This window comes from Pelodiscus sinensis, chromosome 1 (genome assembly GCF_052426305.1).
Source record: "Pelodiscus sinensis isolate ZL-2025 chromosome 1, ASM5242630v1, whole genome shotgun sequence".
Classification (NCBI taxonomy): domain Eukaryota; kingdom Metazoa; phylum Chordata; order Testudines; family Trionychidae; genus Pelodiscus; species Pelodiscus sinensis.
In genome coordinates, this window is record NC_143052.1 from 246,448,695 (window position 1) to 246,473,131 (window position 24,437).

Sequence of the window (24,437 nt, forward strand, 5' to 3'; positions counted from 1 at the left end):
GCATTTATCATGCCAGAGTGGGGAAGGAGCCATGACCTATTTGATTAGTCTATAAGGGAGCCTCCGTCTTTGAACTGTAGCAAGAGCCCTGCTACAGTGCTATTATGTTTTTTTGTTTTTTTTCTTCCTGGTGATAGTAACCCCATGTACTGGATCACAGGTATTTCCTTCATGAGTGAATGGCTTATATCAAAGAGGTATTTGGGATCTCTTTTCTTTTTTTCCAAGGGCAATCATTTCTCTTCTCTCTCAGGGACTCTTTTTTAAAGAGTCTTAGGGAACACTCCCTGCTGGCCCCGCACTTCCCCAATGGGGATCTTGTACATTTCAAAAGGAAGCTCCGTAGCAAGTGTGGGACCAGCGGGTGACACCACCACTGGCTCCTTGCTCTCTGCATCACCGGAGCCTTTGAAATGGACAAGCTCCCCCTTGGGGCTCTTGTACATTTCAAAAGGAAGCCCCGCAGGAAGTGGGGGCCAGGAGGGAGTTCCCTGAGACTCTTTAAAGAAGAGTCCCTGAGAAAGAAGAGCGAAATGATTGCCCTTGCAAAAAGAAGAAAAGGGATCCCAAATATCTTTTTGATATAAGCCATTCACACACGAGGGAAATATCTGTGATCCAGTACATGAGGTTACCGTCACCATGAGGAAAAAAACAGAACTAGGAACTGTCCTGACAAATCTAAAGAACCTCTACAAGTCATAGCAGTGCTGAACTGAACTACATCAGATGCCACACTTCCCTATCTGAAGGCTGTGACAAGTGAAATTTTACAAGATAGCAGGCATTGGGGTTAACCAATAATCATCACCCTTACCAGGTGATGTTCACCAGATAAGTGGTTAACTGTCAGCCCGAGGTGGCTGGAGGTGCCCACCGCCTGACATGGGCAAGGGACTCCTCCAGCCCAGCCTGTCCCATGCTGCCAAGTGCCCAGCTGGCGCAGTCCCCCACCCACAGAGCAGTGGGCTTGGCCCAGCCCCAACGATTTGTCACGTACCTAAAGCATGGGAGAAAGTGTGCAGGCCTGGGCTGGTAGTGCAGGGTCTGAGTAGGAGGTACGGTGCAGTAGTGACGTGGGGAAGAGAGTAGAGAAGGGGGCCATCTACCTGGTGCAACTTCTGGGGAGGACACAGGTGGCTCTGTGTGCTCGAGCCACGCAGGGTACACTGTGGCTGGAGCACTAGCACCAGCTCCCCGCTGTGGGGGAGGAGTCCTGAGCTTCATGGACCTGATCAAGGCAAGCCACGGGCCATAGATTCCCAACCCGACCTAAAGTTTTATAGCTCTTGAAAAATGGAGCTTTAAAGAAATGGTACTTTGTTTAAACTGATAGTAAGGGGGAGGGGATACTGTACTACCACAAATCCATCTCTTTCCACAATAGGGCTGTAAAACCCAGTTTATCAGTTAACTGGTTAAATGTTATGATTATACGATTAACCACTTAAACGGGAAATGAGGAGGTGGGCAGAGGAGCTGCTCAAATCCAGTTCGGCTGTTGCAACCTTCCTGCCTGCCATGGCTGAGCTGGAGCGACCTCTGCCCATGGTGAGTCAGACCGGGTCCCCCATGGATGGGAGCTATTCTGGCCAGGCTAGAGCAGGCCCCTCTCATTAACCGTAACAGGTAAGCATTACCCGGCAAGGTGCATACCAGCTAACTGGTTGCCAGTGCCCGGGAGGGGAGAGGGGGAAGGAGATGATGATGCTTAGTGGTTAACCTGTTAATATTGGCTGGTGAGAGGGATGCTTGCCGGTTAACCATTCACTACCCTATTGTGCATTCAGCACTAGAGAGAATATTATACCTATTTGTGTCCTTGGGTATCTGATGATTAATACTGCGGTCAGCTGGCTGCATAGTATTCTTCCCTACAGTTATCTGAAACTTAGGACATCTGAAGGAATAAGTTACAACTGATGTTCAGCATTACAGCTTCTCAGAAGCTTGAAGGAGATTTGACAGAAGAGTAGTTTTAGACCCTCCATGATATAACTGTCATAAAAGTAGAGGAGGAAGACATATGATTAAATTGGTAGCCATGCAGTCCAAATAAAAGAGTTCCATAGAATTTTTAATTTTACTTTTCTCCCCGCTGCGCCCGAACATCATTTGAAAAAGTGTGCTCGAGTGTAGTAACAAAGATTCCTTTCTGAGAAAAAACTGAAATTAAACTTCTGGAAGTGACCCTGTAAACTAATATGAATGTAAAATAATTTTACAGAAGACTACAGATAGTATTTTCTTCAGAGAGCAGTACTGCCATCAAGCTGCAAAACTGCTTACTACAACACAAGCACAATACTTAACCCAGGGATAGGCGAACAACCACAAAAAGTGGATTGGCTTCACGAGTGGCCCTCCTTCACCTCAATGGGCTGCAACAGCCCATGGTAGGGATGTAAACTAGTCAAATATACCATTAACTGATAAGCCTAGACTTACTGGTTAAATTCTTGACTACTAACATTTTACCTACTTCAGAGGTGGGGAGGGGAGGAGGAGGAGGGAGCAGGAGCCAGCTTAAAAGCCCCCCCCCCCCAGCACGAGCTCTGCAGTGCCACCTTGCCCCCCCTACGCCCCTCCCCCCCGCGCTGCTGCCTCTGAGGGCAGGGGAGGCTGTTTCATGGCAGCAACCCCTGTCTGTGTGGGGGGTCTGAGGTCCCTACAGACAGAGGCGCCTTGGTAACCTTGGACCCGCCGCAGAGGCTCGGCCACAGAAGCAGTCCCTGTATCAGAGGCAGCAGCACAGTGTTACAAATAGCGGTTTTTAAACTGGCTCCCCTCAGACTGGCTCTTGCCTGCCACCCCACGCTGCTGCCTCTGATGCAGAGGCAGAAGTGCAGAGTGACAGCGGGCTCCCCACGAGTGGAGCTGGAGCACACTGGCTGCTAGCCCCACCCCCTGAGACCTTATAATAGTCCACTAACCGACAGGAATTACTATGGTAAATTGACTATTCAACATCCCTAGCCCATGACCCACTGGAGTTCCATCTGCAGAGTAGGAAGCAAATGATGCTCCTTATTTGTAAATTCATCTTTCTCTTTTAATGGAATTCCAACATTCTTCTGTTCTACAGATCAGATTAGATCAGTGGTGGTCTGTCTCCTGTCTTCCCGCCCCCCCACCCATGTACCTTTTATGTGCTGAGGCACCGGAGTCCCGCACTTACTAGCTTCTCCCCCTCCCTCCCAGCACTTTCAGAGGAGGCCTGAATCGCCTGATTCATGCTCCATCCACACTCTTCCTCCATCCCAGAGCTGGAATGCCACAAAGAGCTGATTCGTAGCAGTCCAGCTGTGGGAGTGAGGAGAGTGAGTGGGGATGGAGCAGGAATCAGGAGATTCATGCGTTCTAGAAAAGTGCTGAGAGGGAGAAGGCTTAATAAGTATGAGAATGCATGAGACACACATGGGGTACATAGTGAGGGGGTCCATGGGACGTAGATTGCCCACCACTAATATAATATGAACTGTAGAACAAAAGAATGCTGCATTTCCATTTAAAGAGAAGGATGAATTTATGAATAAGGAGCATCATTTGCTATGGGGCAAAGAAGCCAGCTGCTCCCTACTCTGCTGACTTGGGACACAGTTCAGCAATAATTGACTAGCTTTTCCCCATTTGTGATGTTATTTGGAACACAAATGTTCTACTTGTTGACATACGTTTGCCTACCCTCTGCAGTGGTGCTTCTACATATTTTTGTACTAGTACAGGCAGTCCCCGGGTTACGTACAAGATAGGGACTGTAGGTTTGTTCTTAAGTTGAATCTGTATGTAAGTCGGAACTGGCGTCCAGATTCAGCCGGTGCTGAAACTGATCAGTTTCAGCAGCGGCTGAATCTGGACGCCAGTTCTGACCTACATACAGATTCAACTTAAGAATCCCAGGCATCCCCAAGTCAGCTGCTGCTGAAACTGATCAGCAGCTGATTCCAGGAAGCCCCGGGCAGGGGCTCCTTGTAGTCAGCCACTGGTCAGTTTCAGCAGCGGCTGACTCAGGGACGCCTGGGGCAGAGCAGCTGGGGTGCTGCCGGGTTGGTCCAGTAGCGCCAAGGAGCGGTGCTGCGGGACCAACCGGCAGCGCCCCACCTGCTCTACCACAGGCCCGGGGCTTTGCTGAACATTTCCCTGGTCTGCTGGGGGGGAGGGCCACTAGCTGCGCGCCCCCCCCCCCAGCAGACCAGGGACACGGGGAGCAAAGCCTCAGAGGCGCGGGACCCCTCCACCTCCCCGGCTTTGCTCCAGGTGTCCCTGGTCTGCTGGAGACGGTCCCCAGTAGACCAGAGGCACCGCGAGCAAAGCGGCAGCGGCGTCCTGTGCCTCCCCGGCTTTGCCAGAGCAAAGCCTCAGAGGCGCGGGACCCCTCCGCCTCCCCGGCTTTGCTCCGGGTGTCCTGGTCTGCTGGAGACAGTCCCCAGCAGACCAGAGACACCCGGAGCAAAGCGGCAGCAGCGGCGTGGTGCCGCGCCTCTGAGGCTTTGCTCTGGCAAAGCCTCAGAGGCGCGGGACTCCGCTGCCGCTTTGCTCCCAGTACCTCTGGTCTGCTGGGGACCGTCTCCAGCAGACCAGGGACACCGGGAGCAGCTTTTCTCGCGTGCGGATCGGACATAAGTCGGATTTGCGTAACTCGGGGACTGCCTGTAGATTAAAATAGAAATTACATCTCTGGAACACACAAACATTTGGAAACCATTGTTTATCTTTAAACAAAGAAAAAAAAATTATCATGGTGCCAACACTTTCTGGTAATACTAGAAAGGTAGCACTTAAAAGCGAGGAACTTCAGAACTGTAAAATATACAATCTTAGTCGCAATTTACGTATACTGTTTATACTGAAAGAATATATGTGTACATTTCTCTTTGGTAGGTATACATACCAAAATTAGATAAATAAACTATGATTTAAAAACCATAGCAACAAAAATTACCATTGTGGAAATTAAATTCAGCTAGAAATAGAATATAAACGTTGCATTCTCTAAACTGGAAGCTGGGAGTCAAGCAAAACCTTATGGATATCAAATATTGAGTTCTCAAGACATTTAAAACCAGCCTTAATATGAGAAACATCTCTAAAGTTTCTCTTGATGATATACAACTATATGTGAATGGGAGTCTCATGGGGCCAGCAGCCAGCAGCACCATGGGTTGCGGACTGCTCTGGTTAGGCCAGGCCCAGTGGGCTGCAGGCAGGGGACCACTCCAGCTGAGCTGGAGTGGTCCCCCGCCCGTGGGATTCTGCTTCATTGGTTAACCAGCTAAACATAACATTTAACCAGTTAATCAATCAAATGAGATTTTACATCCTAAATACAACATAACTCAGAATACAACTAATTAAGTAAAGATGGCTTAAAGCTTCTCTACTGTCCTAAATGTAGCTTTCAAAGCAAGTTTTGGGAACCTTTTTGGGGGTCCAGGCTAGTAGATTTTGCGTGCACCAGCCCCACAGGGGAATGGCAGCGGGGCTGGAGCACCATCACGGGCTCCTCAATGCTGGGGGGGGGGGGGTGAATGGGGGCTGAGTCTCAAGGGCCAGATCCAGGCAAGCTGAGAGCCACATCTGGTCCCCAGTCCTTAGAGACCCCATCCCTGTTTTAAAGAATTATTTAAAATCAGTTAAAAAGTTTCTTTGTTCAAAGAAATTTAAATATTCATAAAATATATAAAAGAATCCAAATACATCTCACTTTTTGTTATGGGGCAACAACTTATCGGTTAAACAGTTATTCAGCTACACTCTAACAACCCTAGTTACCAGAAGAGCTACAAAATCAACTCCAAACTCCTGCACCAGTGGATATGAAACTGAATTATATTGCCTACGTGTGCCGTCTCCTCATTACTGGATAAAACATTAGCCCTTAATAACTGCAACGAAAATGGTTGCTTGTCATGGCCAAAAATATCCAATTGATTTCAATGAAGGAAAGAAGTCATGTTCCACAATATTTCAAACAACATATTGTTTCTCTTGGAAAACTATGACAAGAGTTAAATGTCTTCACCAAAATATTGTACAGTCTAAAAATGGTAAATATTAATTTTTTTAACAAACATTCTTTTGCACTGGCCAAAACGGAGGCTGAGGTAATGAAGAAAGTATATAAAATTCACTTTTTTAATGTAAAGCTCAGCTCCAACATGCAGACTAGGGACGTAAAATCCCAGTTAACTTATGTTTAAGCAGGTTTTATAATTATTTTTATTATTGTTAATGTACTTGTACTAATTTATTCTAAGCTCGGCCCAATTTGATTAAGCCAACTTTTTTCAGACTTGTAGACTTGTGTTATGAAATTAATAATATTTCACTCCTGTATCCTAAATATACCCGAAAGCTTTTAGCATAGAGGGTCAGATGGAGCATAGCTCCACTCCACCCTATGCTCTCCCTACCCCCAACACACCTTCTTCCCCTAATTAACCAAGTTCAGTAACCAGGCTCAAAAGCCAGGCCTTTCACTGGCTTAATAAGAAACAGAGAAGCCACTGTTCCCTGTGCGTATCCCTGTGAGTCACAGTGTCCTGCCTTTATTCTGCATGGCTGTGTCTAGACTGGCCAGTTTTTCCAGAAAATCAGCCACTTTTCCGGAAAAACTTGACAGCTGTCTACACTGGCCGCTTGAATTTCCGCAAAAGCACTGACTTCCTACTGTAAGATATCAGTGCTTTTTGCGGAAATACTATGCTGCTCCCATTCAGGCAAAAGGGCCAGTGTAGACAGCTGAGATTTGTTTTCCACAAAAAAGCGCTGATTGCGAAAATGGCAATCGGGGCTTTTTTGCGCAAAAGCGCATCTAGATTGGCCAGGGACGCTTTTCCGCAAAAAGTGCTTTTGCGGAAAAGCGTCCGTGCCAATCTAGACGCTCTGTTCCGAAAATGCTTTTAACGGAAAAGTTTTCCGTTAAAAGCATTTCCGAAAAATCATGCAGTCTAGACGTAGCCCATGCTTTTGCTCCCAAGTCAATGACACCTTTTCTTGCAGATCTCTTTTATCCATGATTGTCCCCTTGGATGCTGGCTCTGGGTGGGATCCGGGGTGCTCTCACTACCCTAGCCCTCTACTCCAGGAGGCAACACAGACTGAAAGATAAATAACCAGAGGGAGGTGTAGTGGGGGCACTATTTGAATCATGGGAATCATAAGACTGCCCACTTCCAAAGGCCTCTCCCCCAGCCCTGCGGGAGAGACCACTGGACCCAAGATTCAACAAATTACGGGGGACAAAAAATGAAAAACAGGATCAGGGGTGCGGTCAAAGGTTTAAAATGAGAGAACCGGATGGGGACACCGAGCAGAGAACCTCGGACAGTGCCCACTGCAGGATCCTGTGGGTGGCATAAAGCGGCAGGCCCACCTCCAACCAGGCCGAGCTGACCCTGCCGCAGGTTCCACTATGCCACACTGTGTGTGTGAGGGGAGGAGGAGTGTTCATGCTCAGGCCCCTGATTAACTGGTTACATCTAATGTAGACCCCCAAAATCAGCAATCCTTAATGATCCTTCAAAACAGTATCTTTGAGGCAAGCTTTTGTGAATATGTTAGTAGTTTCCTTAAGCCAAGAGTTCTTGACTAACAGTAAGAAGTAATGCCTAAGAGTTTAGTAATGCAAACAGAAAATATTAAAAAAAACAAAAAACAAATAGTTTAGTAGCACCTTAAAGACTAACAAAACATGTAAATGGTATCATGAGCTTTCGTGGGCACAACTCACTTCTTCAGATGACCAGAGTGTTGGAAATTCAGATCCAAGAATAAATAAGGGAAGGAGTGTAGAATCTTCTGCTGGTCATTTGCCTTTCCAAGTGTAAACAAATGGTTCTAAGCCTCTTGTAGCACCTTAAAGACTAAATAGTTACTAGACTATTTGTTGTTCGTAAGTCTTTCCTGTTACAGACTAACTTGGCTATCCCTCTGAAGCTTAGCTACTCAAGGTCTCTTTTTTCTTCCTCCCTCCATTTTTTTTCCTTTTCCCCCCTCTCCCTCCTTCCCTTATTTATGCTTGGATCTGGACTTCCAACACTCCAGTCATCTGAAGAAGTGGGTTGTGCCCAGAAAAGCTCATGATACCATCTACATGTTTTGTTAATTTTTAAGGTGCTACTAGACTATTTCTTTTTTAAGTTTTTCCTGTTACAGACTAACTCGGCTACCCCTCTGAAGCGTTAGAAAATATCAAGACGCTCAAAAAGCCAACTTAACTGGAAGGTTGGGCATACTCTTGGCATGGGGAATGGCTGAGAGAAAATGACTTTTTTTTGTGGCTATTATAGACCTGTACAATTTGGACAAATTATCTGAGAAATTATTTTTAACAACTAAAAATTGCAAAACTCAAAATAGACCTACAAAATAAATATGGAGATTTGGAACCTTAATATCTGGCAAGGCAGGATTAAGTGTCAAACGAAGCTTGTGGGGCGTAGTTATGCAAACGTGTCTCTGAACCAGGTGACTGTCAGCTTCCAATCCATCTTCCTTGGATTACTAGACTTAGCGCATCCGGGAACAGCCCTTGTATCCCGCTGGTTTTCCTCCTCTTCCCTCCCGGCGCCCTTCTCTCACACACGCCTTGTCCACGCGCTTCCTCACGGTCACGGGGCGGCGGAACCTCAGCTACCGACCCAACGGCGCTCAGCCACTGCGGCCCCGATCCAGCCACCAGGCCCTGCGCGGGCGGAGCCGGGGACTGGCGCAGGGGCCGCCCCGCGAGTCTCTCTCGCCGAGCGCCCGCCCGGCCCAGACTGGCACCGAGCCGCGGGGGACGGGGCTGCGCGGGGCCCCCTCCACTGACAGACCGCGCGGGGGGGGGTTCGGGGGGGGAGGGGGTCAGCGCGCGGGCGGAGGAAGCGTCTCTCTCTCTCTCTCTCTCTGTCACTCACTCAGACGCGCCGCGCTGCCGCTCCCAGGCTGGAACGGGGCGGGGCGAGACCCCCGCGCCTCATTCTCCTCCGCGGCCGAAGCCGGGACTTGCAACTTCAGCCCCCGCCGCTTCCGGGGACCACGCCACCGCCCGCCACCACTTCCGCTTCCGGGGGCAAGGGCATAGTTCGGGCGCCTCCCCCTGCCCCGGCCAGCGAGTAGGAGAAACTATTGCGCGCGGGGGCGGCTAAGTGAAACGGGGCCGCCGGATCCATGTGATGAACCGACCTACCGGCGCAGAGGCGAGTGTGAGAACTACTCTCGGGTGGGACCTAACCATGGCGCGCGGGGCAGGTCCTCCACCTGGCACTCCTCCTTCCCCCCCCCCCCCGTAGCCTCCGAATGGGCGGGTCCGAGGAATGAATTTCTGGGGCTTCGCACGTCTTCCCCTAATGACGTGTGGTGACGTAGACTGTGGGGTAGAAGCTGGGCGTGCTGCTGCTCGGGTGGGTGAGTCGTTTGCGCGGGCGGGGCCAGGGGCTGCGAGCTCCCCGCCTGGGCCGGGGGCTGCGCTGGGCCCATTGTGACGCAGCCGCGTTCCGCTGACCAGTGGAACGGAACGTGTCCTGGCTGCGCAGCTGGCATCAGATCAGAGGGGGGAGGAGGGAGAGAGTGACCTGTGCGTGCTGAGTAGCATGGGAAGGGGAGTGGGGGGGGGCAAAGTGAGGATCCCCCCCCCATTGTTACTGAGCACGATCAGTATAAGCCAAACTACAAATGGGAAGGGGGGGGGGTGATCTCCATGCACACACAGACACTCATCAGCTCTCCCTAGGGGCTACTGGGGCAAGCCTAACTTTCTGGCAGATAACTTAGCAATGAGCATTGTGTCGAAGTCATGTATAAAGGAGATGGCTAAATATTAGACCCACTCAGCTCTAGAATTAACAGGCTCTGACATCTAGCAGTTCACTTAAGGGACATTAGGTAGGATTAAATTTTTAATGAATATTCTTACTTTCTTACTGGGAATGTTAGGGTTTAACCAAAACACCAGTTAACCAATAAGCTGATTGGCTACGTCTACACTGGCATCCTTTTCTGGAAATGCTTAAAACGGAACAGTTTTCCATTTTAAGTATTTCCGGAAAAAGCGCGTCTACATTGGCAGGATATTTTTCCGGAAAAGCACTTTTTCCGGAAAAGCCTCCGTGCCAATGTAGACGCACTTTTCCGCAAAAAATCCCCGATTGTCATTTTCGTGATCGGGGCTTTTTTGCAGAAAAGAAATCTGTGCTATCTACACTGGCCCCTTTTCAGAACAGTTTTCCGGAAAAGGACTTTTGCCTGAACGGGAACAGCTTAGTTTTTCCGGAAAAGCACTGATGATTTTACAGTAGCTCATCAGTGCTTTTCCGGAAATTCAAGGGGCCAGCGTAGACAGCTGGCAAGTTATTCCGGAAAAGCGGCTGATTTTTCCGGAATAAGTGGCCAGTGTAGACAGCCATTGAGTGTTGTTAGTTAGCTTGAATAATGTGGCTTGCTCACTATAGACTGTAATGGCTGCTGTCACCTGTTAGCTGGTTAAACTTGCATTTAACTGATTAACTGGGATTTTACTTCCCTAACTCTAACATCTTCCCATCTGATTAACAAAGTGCCCACAGACAGCATGTCTAGATTGTTCCCCACTCAGAGTACAGAAGGTGTGGGCTCACAAGAGACCTTAAAGTATTTTTCCTCTATAGCAGAGACGGGAATTAATTTTAGATATGGGGGAGGGTCTCTTCACTAATTTTTGAAGTGGCTTCAAGCTGCCCTGGAAGGGGTGGGACCAGATCACTTCTCTGCTCTCTCTCCCACAGACCCTGATTGGCCTAAGGGTGCGGGGAGCATGTGAAGTCTTTGCCCCCGCCCTTTCCTGCATAGAGAGAACCATCGACTGTTCTGAACAGCTGCGGTTCCCTCTAGGCACCTGCCTTCTTGCAAGGCAGGAGGAGACTGTGAGCTTTCCCTGCCCCAGGCCAACTGGTGGATCCAGCCCACGGATGCCCTGCTACTACCCCACTCACAGGCCAATCAGGACCTGAGGGTGGGAGGAGCGTGCAGTCTCTCTCCTTGCCCCCCACCCTACAAGGGTCGCATGGTGCTTAGTGAAAGCACTGTGTTCCCCTTGCAGGGCAGGAGGAGACCACATGCTCCCGCCCTGCAAGGCGCATACGGCGCTTTCACTCTGAGCATCACATGCTCTTTGCAGGGCAGGAGACTGTATGTTCTCCTACCCCCTAGGCCAATCAGGGTCGGGGGCAGGAGGAGCATGTGAAGTCTCTTGCTCCCTGTCCCCGCTCTGCAAGGGGTGCACGACACTTGCAAGGTAGGGTAAGGAGCCAAGAGACTTTGCGTGCCCGTCACGCCCCCAGGTCCTTATTGGCCTGGGAGTGGGGTAGTAGTAGGGCATCCGCGGGCTGGATCCACTTGCTTGGTGAGCTGGATCTAGCCTGCGGAGGCTCCTTTACTCACCCCTGCTCTATAGGCTTCCACTTAAGCACTCAGGCTACGTCTACACTGCAAGGTTTTTGTGTGAAAAATGTGGCGCATCCATACCTCAAATGTGCTTTTGCACAAATGAATCAGCAGTAAAAGGGCAGAACAGAGGGCTTTTGCTGGTATAGGTACCTCTCCTTCTATGAGGCATAACTCCCTATTGCGCTACAGCTCTTGCACAAAAAGGCAAGTGTGGATGCTCCAGAGGGAAAAAGCACAGGTGCTCTGATGGCCATTCTGTGGATGGTCATCAGAGCTTTCTTGCACAAGAGCATCCATGCAGTGAGGATGCTCTCTTGCGCAAAAGCACATCACTTTTGCAATGGTCTTTGAGGCGTGGACATGCTTTTGTGCAAGAAGTTTTTGCGCAAAAGTCTTCTTGCGCAAGAATCCTGCAGTGTAAATGTAGCCTCTCCAAGCTCACAGATTCCCTGGCTTCGGGAGTAGAGGTTTCACTTGGTGGTGGCAGCCTTTCTTCTTGAACCCAGAAAGAAAACACTTTCACTTCTTCCTGAGTGGCACACCCAAGGTATTTTACCACAAGAGAGCTTTAAAAAAGAAAGAGAGAGAGAAACTTCTGATAGCTGAGCTCTCCATCTTAAGCATTCATACACAAACCTCCTACCTTCCAGGGCACACGAATCAAATCATACCCTTAAAAAAGGAGACTTTAAAAACAAAACAGAAAGATGTATTTAGTAAAGTATACTTGGTTATTAGGTGTTATAAAGCAACTGAGAACAGAACAGATTAAAACACAAAATTGTATCTCTGGGATTTGGCTTCATACAGTGCATGGGGAGGGAGTTTTTCCTAATGTCCAACCTAAACCTCCCTTGCTGCATTTTAAGCCCATTGTTTCTTGCCCTGTCCTCAGAAGCTAAGGAGAATAATTTTTCTCCCTCCTTTTTGTGACACCCTTTTAGATATCTGAAAACTGCTATCATGTCCCCTCTGTTTCTCCTTTCCAAATTAAACAAGCCCAGTTTCAGCCTTCCTTCATAGGTCATGTTCTCTAGACCTTTAATCATTCTTGTTGCTCTTCTCTGGACCTTCTCCAATTTCTCCACATCTTTCTTGAAATGTGGTGCCCAGAAGTGGACACAGTACTCCAATTGAGGCCTGACCAACGCAGAATAGAATGGAAGAATGACTTCTCATATCTTGTTCACAAAATTAATGCATCCCAGAATTATGTTTGCTTTTTTTGCAACAGTGTCCTACTGTTGACTCATTTTAGCTTGTGGTTCATTATGACACCTAGATCCCTTTCTTAGTACTCCTTCCTAGACAGTCGCTTCCCATTCTGTATGTGAGAAATTGATTGTTCCTTCCTAAGTGGAATACTTCACATTTGTCCTTATTAAACTTCATCCTATTTACCTCAGACCATTTCTCCAGTTTGTCCAGATCATTTTGAATTATGACCCTATCCTCCAAAGCAGTTGCAATCTCTCCCAGCTTGGTATCATCTGCAAACTTAATAAGTGTACTTTCTATGGCAATATCTAAATCGTTGATGAAGATATTGAACAGAACCGGTCCCAAAACAGACCCCTGCGGAACCCCACTTGTTATGCCCTTCCAGCAGGATTGTGAACCATTAATAACTACTCTATGGGAGCCAGTTATTCAACCACCTTATAGTAGCCCCATCTAAATTGTATTTGCTTAGTTTATTTGATTCGGTCTTGCATTATCTTATCAATAAAGTCTAGGTATACCACGTCCACTGCTTTTCCCTTATCCACAAGACTTGTTATCCTATCAAAGAAAGCTATTTATTCTGAAAATGGCTAGTAAAAATTAGAGGGAATGTTGCCCCAGTCCCTGCAGGACCTGAGCCCATGTTAAGCTAGGATCTGGATCTGAGACCTATTACTTTCCTGTGTATTTATGTCTTGACTTGGAACTCTCCGGAGCCAGTGGAGTTGGCTATTGGTTTCCCGTGCATGTCAGCTCCCACCTGCCATCCTGCTCCCAGGGAACCAGCAGCTGCTCCAAGTGCAGAGGCAGAAGCGCAGGGCAGCAGCCAGCTCCCTGGTTCCCAGACCAGGAACTGCATCTAACATTTGGCTAACCAATATGAGCTTATCAGTTACCTATTTAAGCAGTTGCACTCTTACATCTCTGATTTCTATTACACACAAGCTAAAAGCAACACAACTGTAAATGCTGCAGTTATGCTGCTATAGCATAGAGCCTCATGTTAGTAATAGAAAAGTTTTTTCTGTTGCTGTAGTTAATTTATCTCCTTGAGATGCACTGGTTAGATTAATGGAAAAATTCTTCTGTCAACCTAGGTCATCCTGACTATGTTGAACAGTTCATGCAATATTTCATATCTCCAGAAATGTAAGTTGACCTATGATTTAGCTGTAGACCAAACCTTAGTAACTTTTAGTAATGAAACTTTTGCTCCTAATACACTTAGGCACATTCAAACATTGTACTTGAAATCATTGTGCTTCAGTTCCCCCTCAGTAAAAATTAGAGATTTCCTTTTCTATCAATTATCTGTCTTATTAATGTAAAATATATTCTCTTCAGGGATTTACTATGTATTTTATTCAGAGCCTAGTACAAGGGGATCCTGATTTCTGTTGGGTTGATTGCATGGTGCTGTAATAAATGATTATAATGGTGGTCTAGGTGAAAGCAATCAGGAGATACCTTTAATGTAAAAACAATTAAATTAATTCCTTTGAAAAAATATGGCGACTTAGTAGTATGTTTTATCACTTTAACTATTTTTGTGGTTTGTTTGTTTGTTTTTTAGTGAAAAAGTGAATCCTGATGTCTTGCCCACCTACTTCACAATCTTCCCCTAGGCGAAGTGTAGCATCAGTAGTTCCCTTTGCAGATCTATGCTCAATTTTAGAACGAATACAGAAATGTAAATCCCGGCCAGAGAAAACCAAGTATTTTAAGGAATTTTTAGATTCATGGAGGAAATTTCATGATGCTCTTCACAAAAAAGAGAGAGATGTCACAGACTCTTTTTATCCAGCAATGCGTCTTATTCTCCCGCAATTGGAAAGAGAGAGAATGGCTTATGGAATTAAAGAAACCATGCTTGCTAAGCTGTATATTGAACTGCTCAATTTACCCAAAGAAGGAAAAGATGCCCTAAAACTTTTAAATTATAGAACACCTACTGGCTCACATGGAGATGCTGGAGACTTTGCAATGATTGCCTATTTTGTATTGAAACCAAGGTGCCCAAAACAAGGCAAACTGACAATAGAACAGGTGAATGAACTCTTGAATTCAGTTGCTGGTAATAATGCTGCCAAAAGAAAGGACCTAGTAAAGAAAAATCTTCTTCAGTTAATAACTCAGAGCTCAGCACTCGAACAAAAGTGGCTAATCAGGATGATTATAAAGGATCTAAAACTTGGTGTTAGCCAGCAAACCATATTTTCCCTTTTCCATCCTGATGCTTCCGAGTTACACAATGTCACAACTGACCTAGAGAAAGTTTGCAGACTACTTCATGACCCTGCTGTGTCACTCAGTGATGTTTCCATCATGTTGTTTTCTGCCTTTAAACCTATGCTTGCTGCTATTGCTAATGTCAAGCAAATCGAGAAACAAATGAATAACCAGAGTTTCTACATAGAAACTAAACTAGATGGTGAACGTATGCAGATGCATAAAGATGGTGATGTATACAAGTATTTCTCCCGTAATGGGTATGATTATACTCAGCAGTTTGGTGCTTCTCCCCTTGAAGGTTCATTAACTCCATTTATTCATAATGTGTTTAAAAATAATATACAAAACTGCATTCTTGATGGTGAAATGATGGCCTACAATCCCAATACACAAACTTTTATGCAGAAGGGAAACAAATTTGACATAAAAAGAATGGTAGATGATTCTGATCTGCAGACATGTTTTTGTGTGTTTGATGTATTATTGGTTAATGATCAGAAATTGGGTCATGAAGTACTAAGCAAAAGATATGAGATTCTAAATGAACTCTTCACACCAATGATAGGCAGAATTCACATAGTGCATAAAACACAAGCTAGCACTAGGAAAGAAGTAGTTGATGCTCTAAATGAAGCAATAGATAACAGAGAAGAAGGAATCATGATAAAAGATCCTATGTCCATTTACAAGCCAGACAAGCGTGGAGAAGGCTGGTTAAAAATCAAACCTGAATATGTCAATGGACTCATGGATGAACTAGACCTTTTAATTGTTGGTGGTTACTGGGGCAAAGGTTTGCGTGGTGGCATGATGTCTCACTTTTTGTGTGCTGTTGCTGAGACTTCCCCTCCTGGTGAAAAACCATCTGTATTTCATTCTGTTTGTCGTGTTGGTTCTGGTTACACTATGAAGGAGCTGTATGATCTTGGTTTGAAGTTGGCCAAACACTGGAAACCTTTTCGTAAAAGAGATCCTCCATGTAACATTTTATGTGGGACTGAGAAGCCTGAAGTTTACATTGAGCCTTGTAACTCAGTCATAGTTCAGATTAAGGCAGCGGAGATTGTTGCTAGTGATATGTACAAAACTGACTGCACGCTGCGATTCCCTCGAATTGAGAAAATAAGAGAGGACAAAGAGTGGCATGAATGTATGACTTTGGATTTCTTAGAACAGCTCAGGGGTAAAGCTTCAGGGAAGCTAGCATCAAAGCACCTTGATATGGGAGATGATGAACCACAAGAAAAGAAACGGAAAACTGTACCGAAGGTAAAGAAAATAATTGGAATCATGGATCAGTTTAAAGCCCCTGATCTTTCCAATGTAAACAAGGTTTCTAATATATTTGAAGACGTTGAATTTTGTGTTATGACTGGAACTCAAAACCATTCCAAATCTGAACTGGAAAGTAAAGTAGCAGAAAGCGGTGGCAATGTGGTGCAAAATCCTGGACCAGACACTTATTGTGTTATTGCAGGAATTGAGAATGTCAGAGTAAAAAATATCATATTGTCCAACAAGCATGATGTTGTGAGAGCAGAGTGGCTTTTACAGTGTTTTGAAACAAAAATGTTTGTACCATGGCAGCCTGCCTTCATGATTCACATGTCTCCAGATACAAAACAACATTTTGCATGTGAGTATGACTGTTATGGTGACAGCTACACAGCAGATACAGATCTGACCCAAATAAAGGAAATATTCTCAAGAATTAATGAAAATGATGAGAAGATGCCTTTGGACATGATTGCTGACTTAGAAGAACGTTATTTGTGGAACAGCTCTCCTCTCAGTATGTTCAGGCAAAATACCATTTATCTGGACCTTTATGCTACTGTTAATGACCCGAGTACCAAGACCCGTGGAACAATGCTATCAATTAGAGCTTTGGAGCTCCGTTTCCATGGAGCAAAAGTAGTCTCGCAGCTAAAGGAGGGTGTGTCCCATGTAGTTATGGGAGAAGATCGTACCCGTGTGAAAGAGATAAAAGCACTTAGGAGAACATTTGAGAGAAAATTTAAAATCCTATCTGAGCTGTGGGTAACAGATTCTATAAAGGAGGGGAAGTTACAGTATGAAAATCAATATCTAATTTAAAACTGATTTTAATTAGAAGTAAAGATAACTTGCTGGTCTTAAGATTTGATGAGGTCAGTCTTTGTTTCCAGATGTGTACCTAGCCTATGGGTAAAGAGTAGCTCTAATATTTATATATTGAAAAAAGAAAAATAGCATCTCCTGTGCTGGAGAAGGAGAAAAAGACTTCAGACTACCTTGGGAGAGTGCTAATGAAATAATTATAAGCTTTGTGTTTACAAAGATCTCCCATAGGAGATTATTTTAATTATAGCCATGAAGTTAACCTTGTACCACTGATAAAACTTCCCTTTATTTATATACTATTTTCTACCATTTGATCTTTCTGAGGTGTGAGATTGAACTTTTAAATCAATAATATTTTAAAAGAATATGCAATTAAATTACAAAAAGCATCTTAAACCAAAGCATTAACACAGCTAACACGTTTTTATACGGTTAAATGTTCTACATCAATCACTGAATAATGATTGTATTATATACATTTTAACGTTCTGAAGTAGATATTTAAGATATGCTAACTTTCAGGATTTAGTCTGCATGTAAATTTGGTGAAAGTGAATTTTAAGGGTATTTTTCAATAGTTCAATACTATTTGTGTAAGTGCTTCTGTGTGAGTAGACAGTATAGGCCTAGATCCAAAGGTTTAGTTGAAGGGTAAATAAAATATCCAAGTAACTTATATGTTGAGAATATACACATTTGAAAACTCCAGCAAATCGCTTACTGACCACAATACAGTCAGGATTCCCCCGCACTAATTTCAGCTTGCCTTTCTATATGTGAAAATATATGGGTTATTTTAAGGTGTTTAGTAATGTATAGCAAATACACTTCTGTTTTAACCAAGACTTTTTACTGAATGATTGAAATAAAGATCTCTATATTTTTATTCCAGTTTGAAATGTATTTTATTGGGAAAATACTTCTCTAAGGGGGTGGGAGGAGGTACGTGAACATTTAGTGGCTGATCCTGCCTTATTAAGGCATTAGTCATTAATGATGATGTACTCAAGATGAGGTTCTGCATAATGGTATTTGACCTTATGGATTTTTCAAAACAGTTATAAATAATTAGGAACATTATATCAGAGGCCAAAGGGGAAGAAAGTAGGTTTCTCATTTTCTTCCTCCCTTTCACTATTCACAAAAATTTATTATAAATCCCTATTTTTCTCCTAATATAGTTTACCTAATGAGTCATTAAACTGCAGAATACACAGATCCATTGTTTTTATGCACTACAAGTATGAAAGACAATGGATTTATTAAAATGGAAGATTTAAGCTAGCAGAAAATAGACCTACATAAGACACTCAACACACTCTCCTCTTAAAAGATCCCTTACAATTCAATATGTCTTAACAATATGACTTAACATTATTGGTAATATATGATGAAAAGCATCAGAACTATTTAATGCATCAATATTTTTCTCAATTTTAAAAAATGCACTTGAATCTTTTCTTTCTGCCTTATCTATTAAGTCATTTTTTTAAACCTGGGTTCTTAAAAAAACAACTTTTGCCTTAATCTCAGGTATGATACACTATAGATTAAAAAAAGGAAGGCCTGTGGCTTTGATGTTCAAAAATAAAATTCAGATCAACCTGCTAGCACTTCTTCAATGGAGTTGCTAGTGAAAACAATAAGGCTGTCTACATTTGCAGCTTCATGCGCAAGAGCGGCTGTTCTTGCGCAATAATCCGCAGTGCATCCACACACCCGCTCCTGCACAAGAAGATTTACAGTACGGCGTGGTAAGAGATGGCTTCTTGCACAAGAGCTATGCTCTTTTCTTACAAGTGTAAGCTCTCTTGCGCAAGAGCTCTTGCCAAGACAGCCTCCACTTGTAAGAAAAGAGCATAGCTCTCACACAAGAAGCACAAGTGTGGACACTGTCTTGCGCAAGAAAGCTATTTTAGCTACAGAATTTTATTGCGCAAGAACCCCTGCCGCTCATCCACACTGCCATGGGCGCTTTTGCGCAAAAGCACATCTCTCATGGCAGTGTGGATGTGTTCTTGCACAGGACTCCTTGCACAAGAACCCACCAGTGTAGACATAGCCTGCAATGTATAAAAGTTATTCCAGGTGGAATCAATGTTTGTTTCTGGACCACATAAAGGGTTTATCTCTAAATTAATTTCAAACTGATTGGTACAATGAAATACAAATCAATTTAATCCTAATCACCATTCACTTTCACTCAAGCTGCCTTCCACTTTCCAATTGTCAATCATTTTCTCATGCTTCCTCAAAATCAAATCTAGAACAGCTTACCCCCCTAGTAGATTTCTCCACCTTCTGAACTAAAAATATAGGAGGGCCATCAAGCCCCAGGAATGGTTTATCACTTACTGCAAAGTGGTACTTTCAAACCGAGGGCTGTTAGAGAGAATTTTGATGCTGCTTCGGTGCAAGAACAAATTCTAGGTGTATTAACAGGAATGTAAAAATGTTTTTTAGGGTCACTCAGACCAGTAAGAGATTCTGTCCCTACTAGCCTCACAATTTTGGGTACCTTTGTGATATGTTAATATAGCTCAGAGCTCTGATGGCAGTAGCAAGCTTTCAAGCCCAAAGGTTTAACATGTTCCCACCTGCCTCCTTACTCCTTGCAGAGTGACTCCAACAACCTTTCTTGTAAAACAAAAAACTGGACTGTGTCGCACTTTAAAGACTAACAAGATGGTTTATTAGGTGATGAGCTTTCGTGGGCCAGACTCACTCCCTCAGATCAAATAGTGGAAGAAGATTGTCTCAACCATATGTACCAAAGGATACAATTAAAAAAATGAACACACATGAAAAGGACAAATCAAATTTCAGAACAGAAGGGGTGAAGGTAAATGTCTGTGAGCTAATGATATTACCACTATTCTACCACTATTCAACCTTTCCGGTACTGAGTCTCCTCAAATCCATTCTACAATTTCTCAAGTATCAGACACACTGACTTTTCCAGTTGGTCACGCCCTGTGGGGTGAAACCTGCCCCTAGTTATCTCCCTGTGACTGCCCACTTTACCCAGAATGTACGTTGGAAACCTGCTTAGGATAAAATAAAGTTTAATAGAAATATGGCTTTAAAGATGAAATAAGGAAAAGCAAGCATACAAGTTACACAGAATACAATAAAAAAAATGTTACCTATGTTAGGCAAATTACATAAGAATGGTTATACTGCATCAGACTGAAGGTCCATTCTAGCCCAATATCCTATCTTCAGCTTGTGGCCAATGCTAGGTGCCCCAGGGGGAAGGAACAGAATAGGTAATAAAGTGATCCGTACTTCGTTGTCCATTCTCAGCTTCTGAGAAACAGAGGCTGGGGACACCATTCCTGTCCATCCTGGCTAATAGCCATGACTATATTCTCCATGAATATAACTAGATATTTTTTAAATCCTGTTATAGTCTTGGACTTCTCAACATCCTCTTGCAAGGAGTTCCACAGATTGTGCACTGTGTGAATAACTACTTCCTTTTGTTTGTTCTAGACCTGCTGCTTATTAATTTCATTTGGTGACCCTTGGTTCTTGTGATATGGGAAGGAGTGAATAATTCTTTTTTTTATTTACTTTCCACACCCATTATAATTTTATAGATCTCTATCATGTCCCCTTTTGTCTCTTTCCAAACTGAAATGTCTCCATTTTATTAATCTTTCCTCATATGGCAGCTGTTCCAAACCCCAAATCATTTTTGATGCCCTTTTCTGAAATTTTCCCTATGCCAAGATATCTTTTAAAGGTGAGATGACTATATTTGAATGCAGGATTCAAGATGTGGGTGTAGCATGAATTTATATATAGGCAATGAGATATTCTCTGTCTCATTCTCTATCCCTTTCTGAATGATTCCTACCATTCCATTTGCTTTTTTGGCTGTTGCTGCTCACTGAGTGGATGTTTTCAGTGAATTATCCACAATGACTCCCAAGATCTCTCTCTGGAGTGGTAACAGCTAATTTAGTCCCCATCACATTATAAATACAGTTGGAATTATGTTTGCTAATATGCATTACTTTGCATTCAACAACATTAAAATTCATCTGCCATTCTGTTGCCCAATCACCTTGTTTTGTGAGATTTCTATGAAGTTCTTCATAGTCTTCTTTGGACTTAACTATCTCAAGCAGTTTAGTATCATCTGCAAATCCTCTAGGGGACCTACCCTTTGTTTCCTATCTTTTAACCAGTTATCAATCCATGAGACAACCCAGAGGAGTAGCGAAGGTGTTATGCTCCCGGAGGGCAAAGGCAAAATTTGCAGCTCCCCTCCACTGCAGTGCGGCAGGGCCACAAACCTGGTGCACGGCTGAGCCTGACCCTGGGAGGAGAGGGTGGAGCTTGTAGTGTGTCTTTCCCCTCCCCCTCCAGTTTGGGGCTAGGCCTTCACATGCATTAATCCACTGGCGGAGATGGAAGAGGAGCTGGCTGGAGGTACGGGGAGGAGACTCCAGCTGGCAGCAGCGGGCGGATAAGGAGCAGGCAAACTGAGAGATGATGAGAAGCGGAGGGAGACTACATTGGTGCCCCTCTAGCATGGCACCTGGGTGCAACTCCCCCACCCCCCCAGCTCCCCTTTCCTGCACCACTGAGAGGACCTTTCCTCTTATCCTATGACAACTTACTTTGCTTAAGAGCCTTTGGTAAGGGACATTGTTAAAAGCTTTCCAGAAAAAGTACAGTATACCCACTTGATCTCCCTTGACCACATGTTTATTGACCCCCTCAAAGCATTCTAGTAGATTGGTGATGCATGATTTCCTTTTATAGAAACAGTTGGCTTTTCCACAACAAATTATATTAATCTATATGTCTGATAATTCTGTTCTTTACTATCGTTTCAGTCAATTTGCTTGGTACTAAAATTAGGTTTACTGGCCTGCAATTGCCAGGATTACCTCTAGAATCCTTTTTAAATATTGGCATCACATTAGCTTTCTTCCAGTCATTTGGTACCGAAGTTGATTTAAAGTGTAGATTGCAAACCATAGTTAATAGCTCCACAATTTCACATCTGAGTTCTTCCCCAACTCTTGGGTGAATGCCATCTGGTCCTGGCGACTTATTATTGATTAGTTTATCAATTTGTTCCAAAAGCTTCTCTAATTTGGGACAGTTCCTCAGATTTGTCACTTAAAAAGAATGGCTCAGGTTTGGGAATCTCCCTAGTGTCCTCAGCTGTGAAGACGGATACAAAGAATTCTTTTAGTTTTCTTCAGTCATAGAATTATAGGATATTAGAACTGGAAGGGACCTCGAGAGGTCATTAAGTCCAGCCCCCTGCAAAGCACTATCTAGGTCATCCCTGATATCTATCTAACCTGCTCTTAAATATCTCCAGTGATGGAGATTCACAACCTCCCTATGCAATTTATTCCAGTGTTTAACATCCTGAAAGTTAGGAAGTTTTTCCTAATATCCAACCTAAACCTCCCTTGCAGCAACATAAGCCCATTGCGTCTTGTTCAGCAGAGGCCAAGGAGAACAATTTTTCTCCCTCCTCCTAATCAGACCCTTTTAGATACTTGAAAACTGCTATCATGTCCCCTTTCAATCTTCCGTTTTCTAAACTAAACAAGCCCAATGCTTTCAGTCGTCCATCATAGGTCATATTTTCTAGACCTTAATAATTTTTTGTTGCTCTTCTCTGGACCTTCTCCAATTTCTCCACATCTTTCTTTAAATGTGGTGCCCAGAACTGGACACAATACTCCAATTGAGGCCTAATCAATGCAGAATAGAGTGGAAGAATGACTTCTCATGTCTTGCTCACAACACTCCTGTTCATGGATCCCAGAATCATGTTTGTCTTTTTTTGCAAGTGTGACACTGTTGACTCATATTTAGCTTGTGGTCCACTTCGACTCCTAGATCTCTTTCTGCAGTACTCCTTCCTAGACAGTTGCTTCCTATTCTATATGTGTGAAACTGTTTCTTCCTAAGTGGAGTACTTTGCATTTATCCTTATTAAACTTCATCCTATTTACCTCAGGCCATTTCTCCAGTTTGTCTAGATCTTTTGGAATTATGACCCTATCTTCCAAAGCATTTGCAACCCATCTGACCTTGGTATCATCTGTAAACTTAATAAGCGTACTCTCTATGAAAATACTGAAGATGAAAATACTGAAGAGAACTGGTCAAAAAACAGATCCCTTATGACCTTACCGTCCTTTAGTGCTCCTTTAGCATCCTTTCTCTAATACTATCTGTTGCTTTTGAACAGTTTTCAACTGTATTAACAGCTAACTGAGCTCAGGTCATGATCTCAAGGCAATGTTAAGTTTCCTAATTCACTTGTCTGTTAAATGTTAATGTTATTGTCTACATTTGTAACTGGCTTAATACTATTTACATTTTATATGTGTCCTGTCTGATGTGTTCTAATGTAACTAAATTAACCTGTTGTTACCATGTCTGTCTGTATCCTGTGCTTAATTAACTTTCAAGCAAAAATGTATTAGCATTTAGATTATATAAATAATGCATGGGAACTAGGGAACTGCTAACATTATTGTCATCTATTTGAAACATGTAGATTTACATTGTAAACTACCTACAGACCATTTTAATAGTCTGAATGGGCATTTCTAAATGAATTATCTTTTAATGGTCTATTGAATTTTAAACAATGACTATCACAGACTATCTGCATTGCTATTTATCAAACCCCATGTACAGAAGATGCCTGTCAGCTTACTTGCCTGGTTCAACTATAAAGGGATAGGGGTGGGAGCGATCCTTACCTCTGAACCATCTGAACACTAATAGCTGGGTTCCAGATGCCAGAGATAGCTCCCCAAAAGCCATTTTTGGGAAGCCTCTGCAGCATTTATGAAATAAAGACTCTGAATCTGGCAGATTGCTACATCTCTGCTTTTATTTTGAACCTGCGAACTCTAATTCATATGTAATGTACTGTATCTGCTTTAACCATGCCATAATTCTCATTACTTTTTCCTGTTTAATTAAATTTTAGTTTTCTAAAGGATTAGCTACACCATTTTCTTTGGTGAGACCTAGATTGTATTTTGACCCGAGGTAAGTTACTGACCCTTTGGGGTTGGAAGCAACCTAATTTGTTTTTAGTCATCTTTCATCAAAAAGTCCAGTTTGTATGGGTGATAAGAGAAATTAGAGAACATAAGGAAACTCTGGTTTCATGGTAAAACCAATATTGTGATCCTGGATTGGTAAAATCTATTGATAGAATATATCATTAGGCTGGGATGTCTGACCTGATTTATGAGAGTCTGGCCTGAGTTTAGCCCTCTTGGCTACGAGCCACTCCGGGCACCATGACAGAGGGAATCCTGCATTTCATGGACAGCATGAAGCTTAGATGCATGCCCTCCATTTTTGTATAGCCTTAGCTTCAACATCTTCCTGTTAAGAGAGCTTTCTTTCTCCTCCTCCCTTCCACCGGACCCTGGTAATTCATGGTTACCTTGAGTCATTTCTACTTT

The 24,437-nt window shown here is 43.8% G+C and overlaps 2 protein-coding genes across 8 annotated transcripts in view; one reads left to right on the forward strand and one right to left on the reverse strand.

Annotated features, from left to right (window-relative positions):
- Positions 1–8,968, reverse strand: part of TNFSF13B (TNF superfamily member 13b) — a 40,435-nt gene extending 31,467 nt beyond the window's left edge. Inside the window, exon 1 of the mRNA XM_075918727.1 lies at positions 8,901–8,968. The gene's annotated coding sequence lies outside the window, so the exon portion shown is untranslated. The remainder of the gene's footprint in view (positions 1–8,900) is intronic.
- Positions 8,969–9,045: 77 nt separating this feature from the next.
- LIG4 (DNA ligase 4) lies at positions 9,046–17,851 on the forward strand. Of its 7 annotated transcripts, none has more exons than XM_075918654.2 (3): positions 9,051–9,182; positions 13,728–13,779; positions 14,204–17,851. In XM_075918654.2, the coding sequence occupies exon 3, from the start codon at positions 14,221–14,223 to the stop codon at positions 16,957–16,959; it is 2,739 nt and encodes a 912-aa protein (XP_075774769.2). In that variant the 5' UTR covers positions 9,051–9,182; positions 13,728–13,779; positions 14,204–14,220; the 3' UTR covers positions 16,960–17,851. The 7 variants fall into 7 exon arrangements, with proteins under 7 accessions (XP_075774777.2, XP_075774801.2, XP_075774769.2 ...); XM_075918668.2 differs by lacking the exon at positions 9,051–9,182 and adding an exon at positions 9,260–9,386; XM_075918662.2 differs by lacking the exon at positions 13,728–13,779 and having other exon boundaries at positions 9,046–9,182.
- Positions 17,852–24,437: the final 6,586 nt, after the last annotated feature.

Excerpts from the sequence above, each read along its gene's own strand:
- LIG4 (XM_075918662.2), top strand. The coding sequence starts at position 14,221 with ATGTCTTGCCCACCTACTTCACAATCTTCCCCTAGGCGAAGTGTAGCA.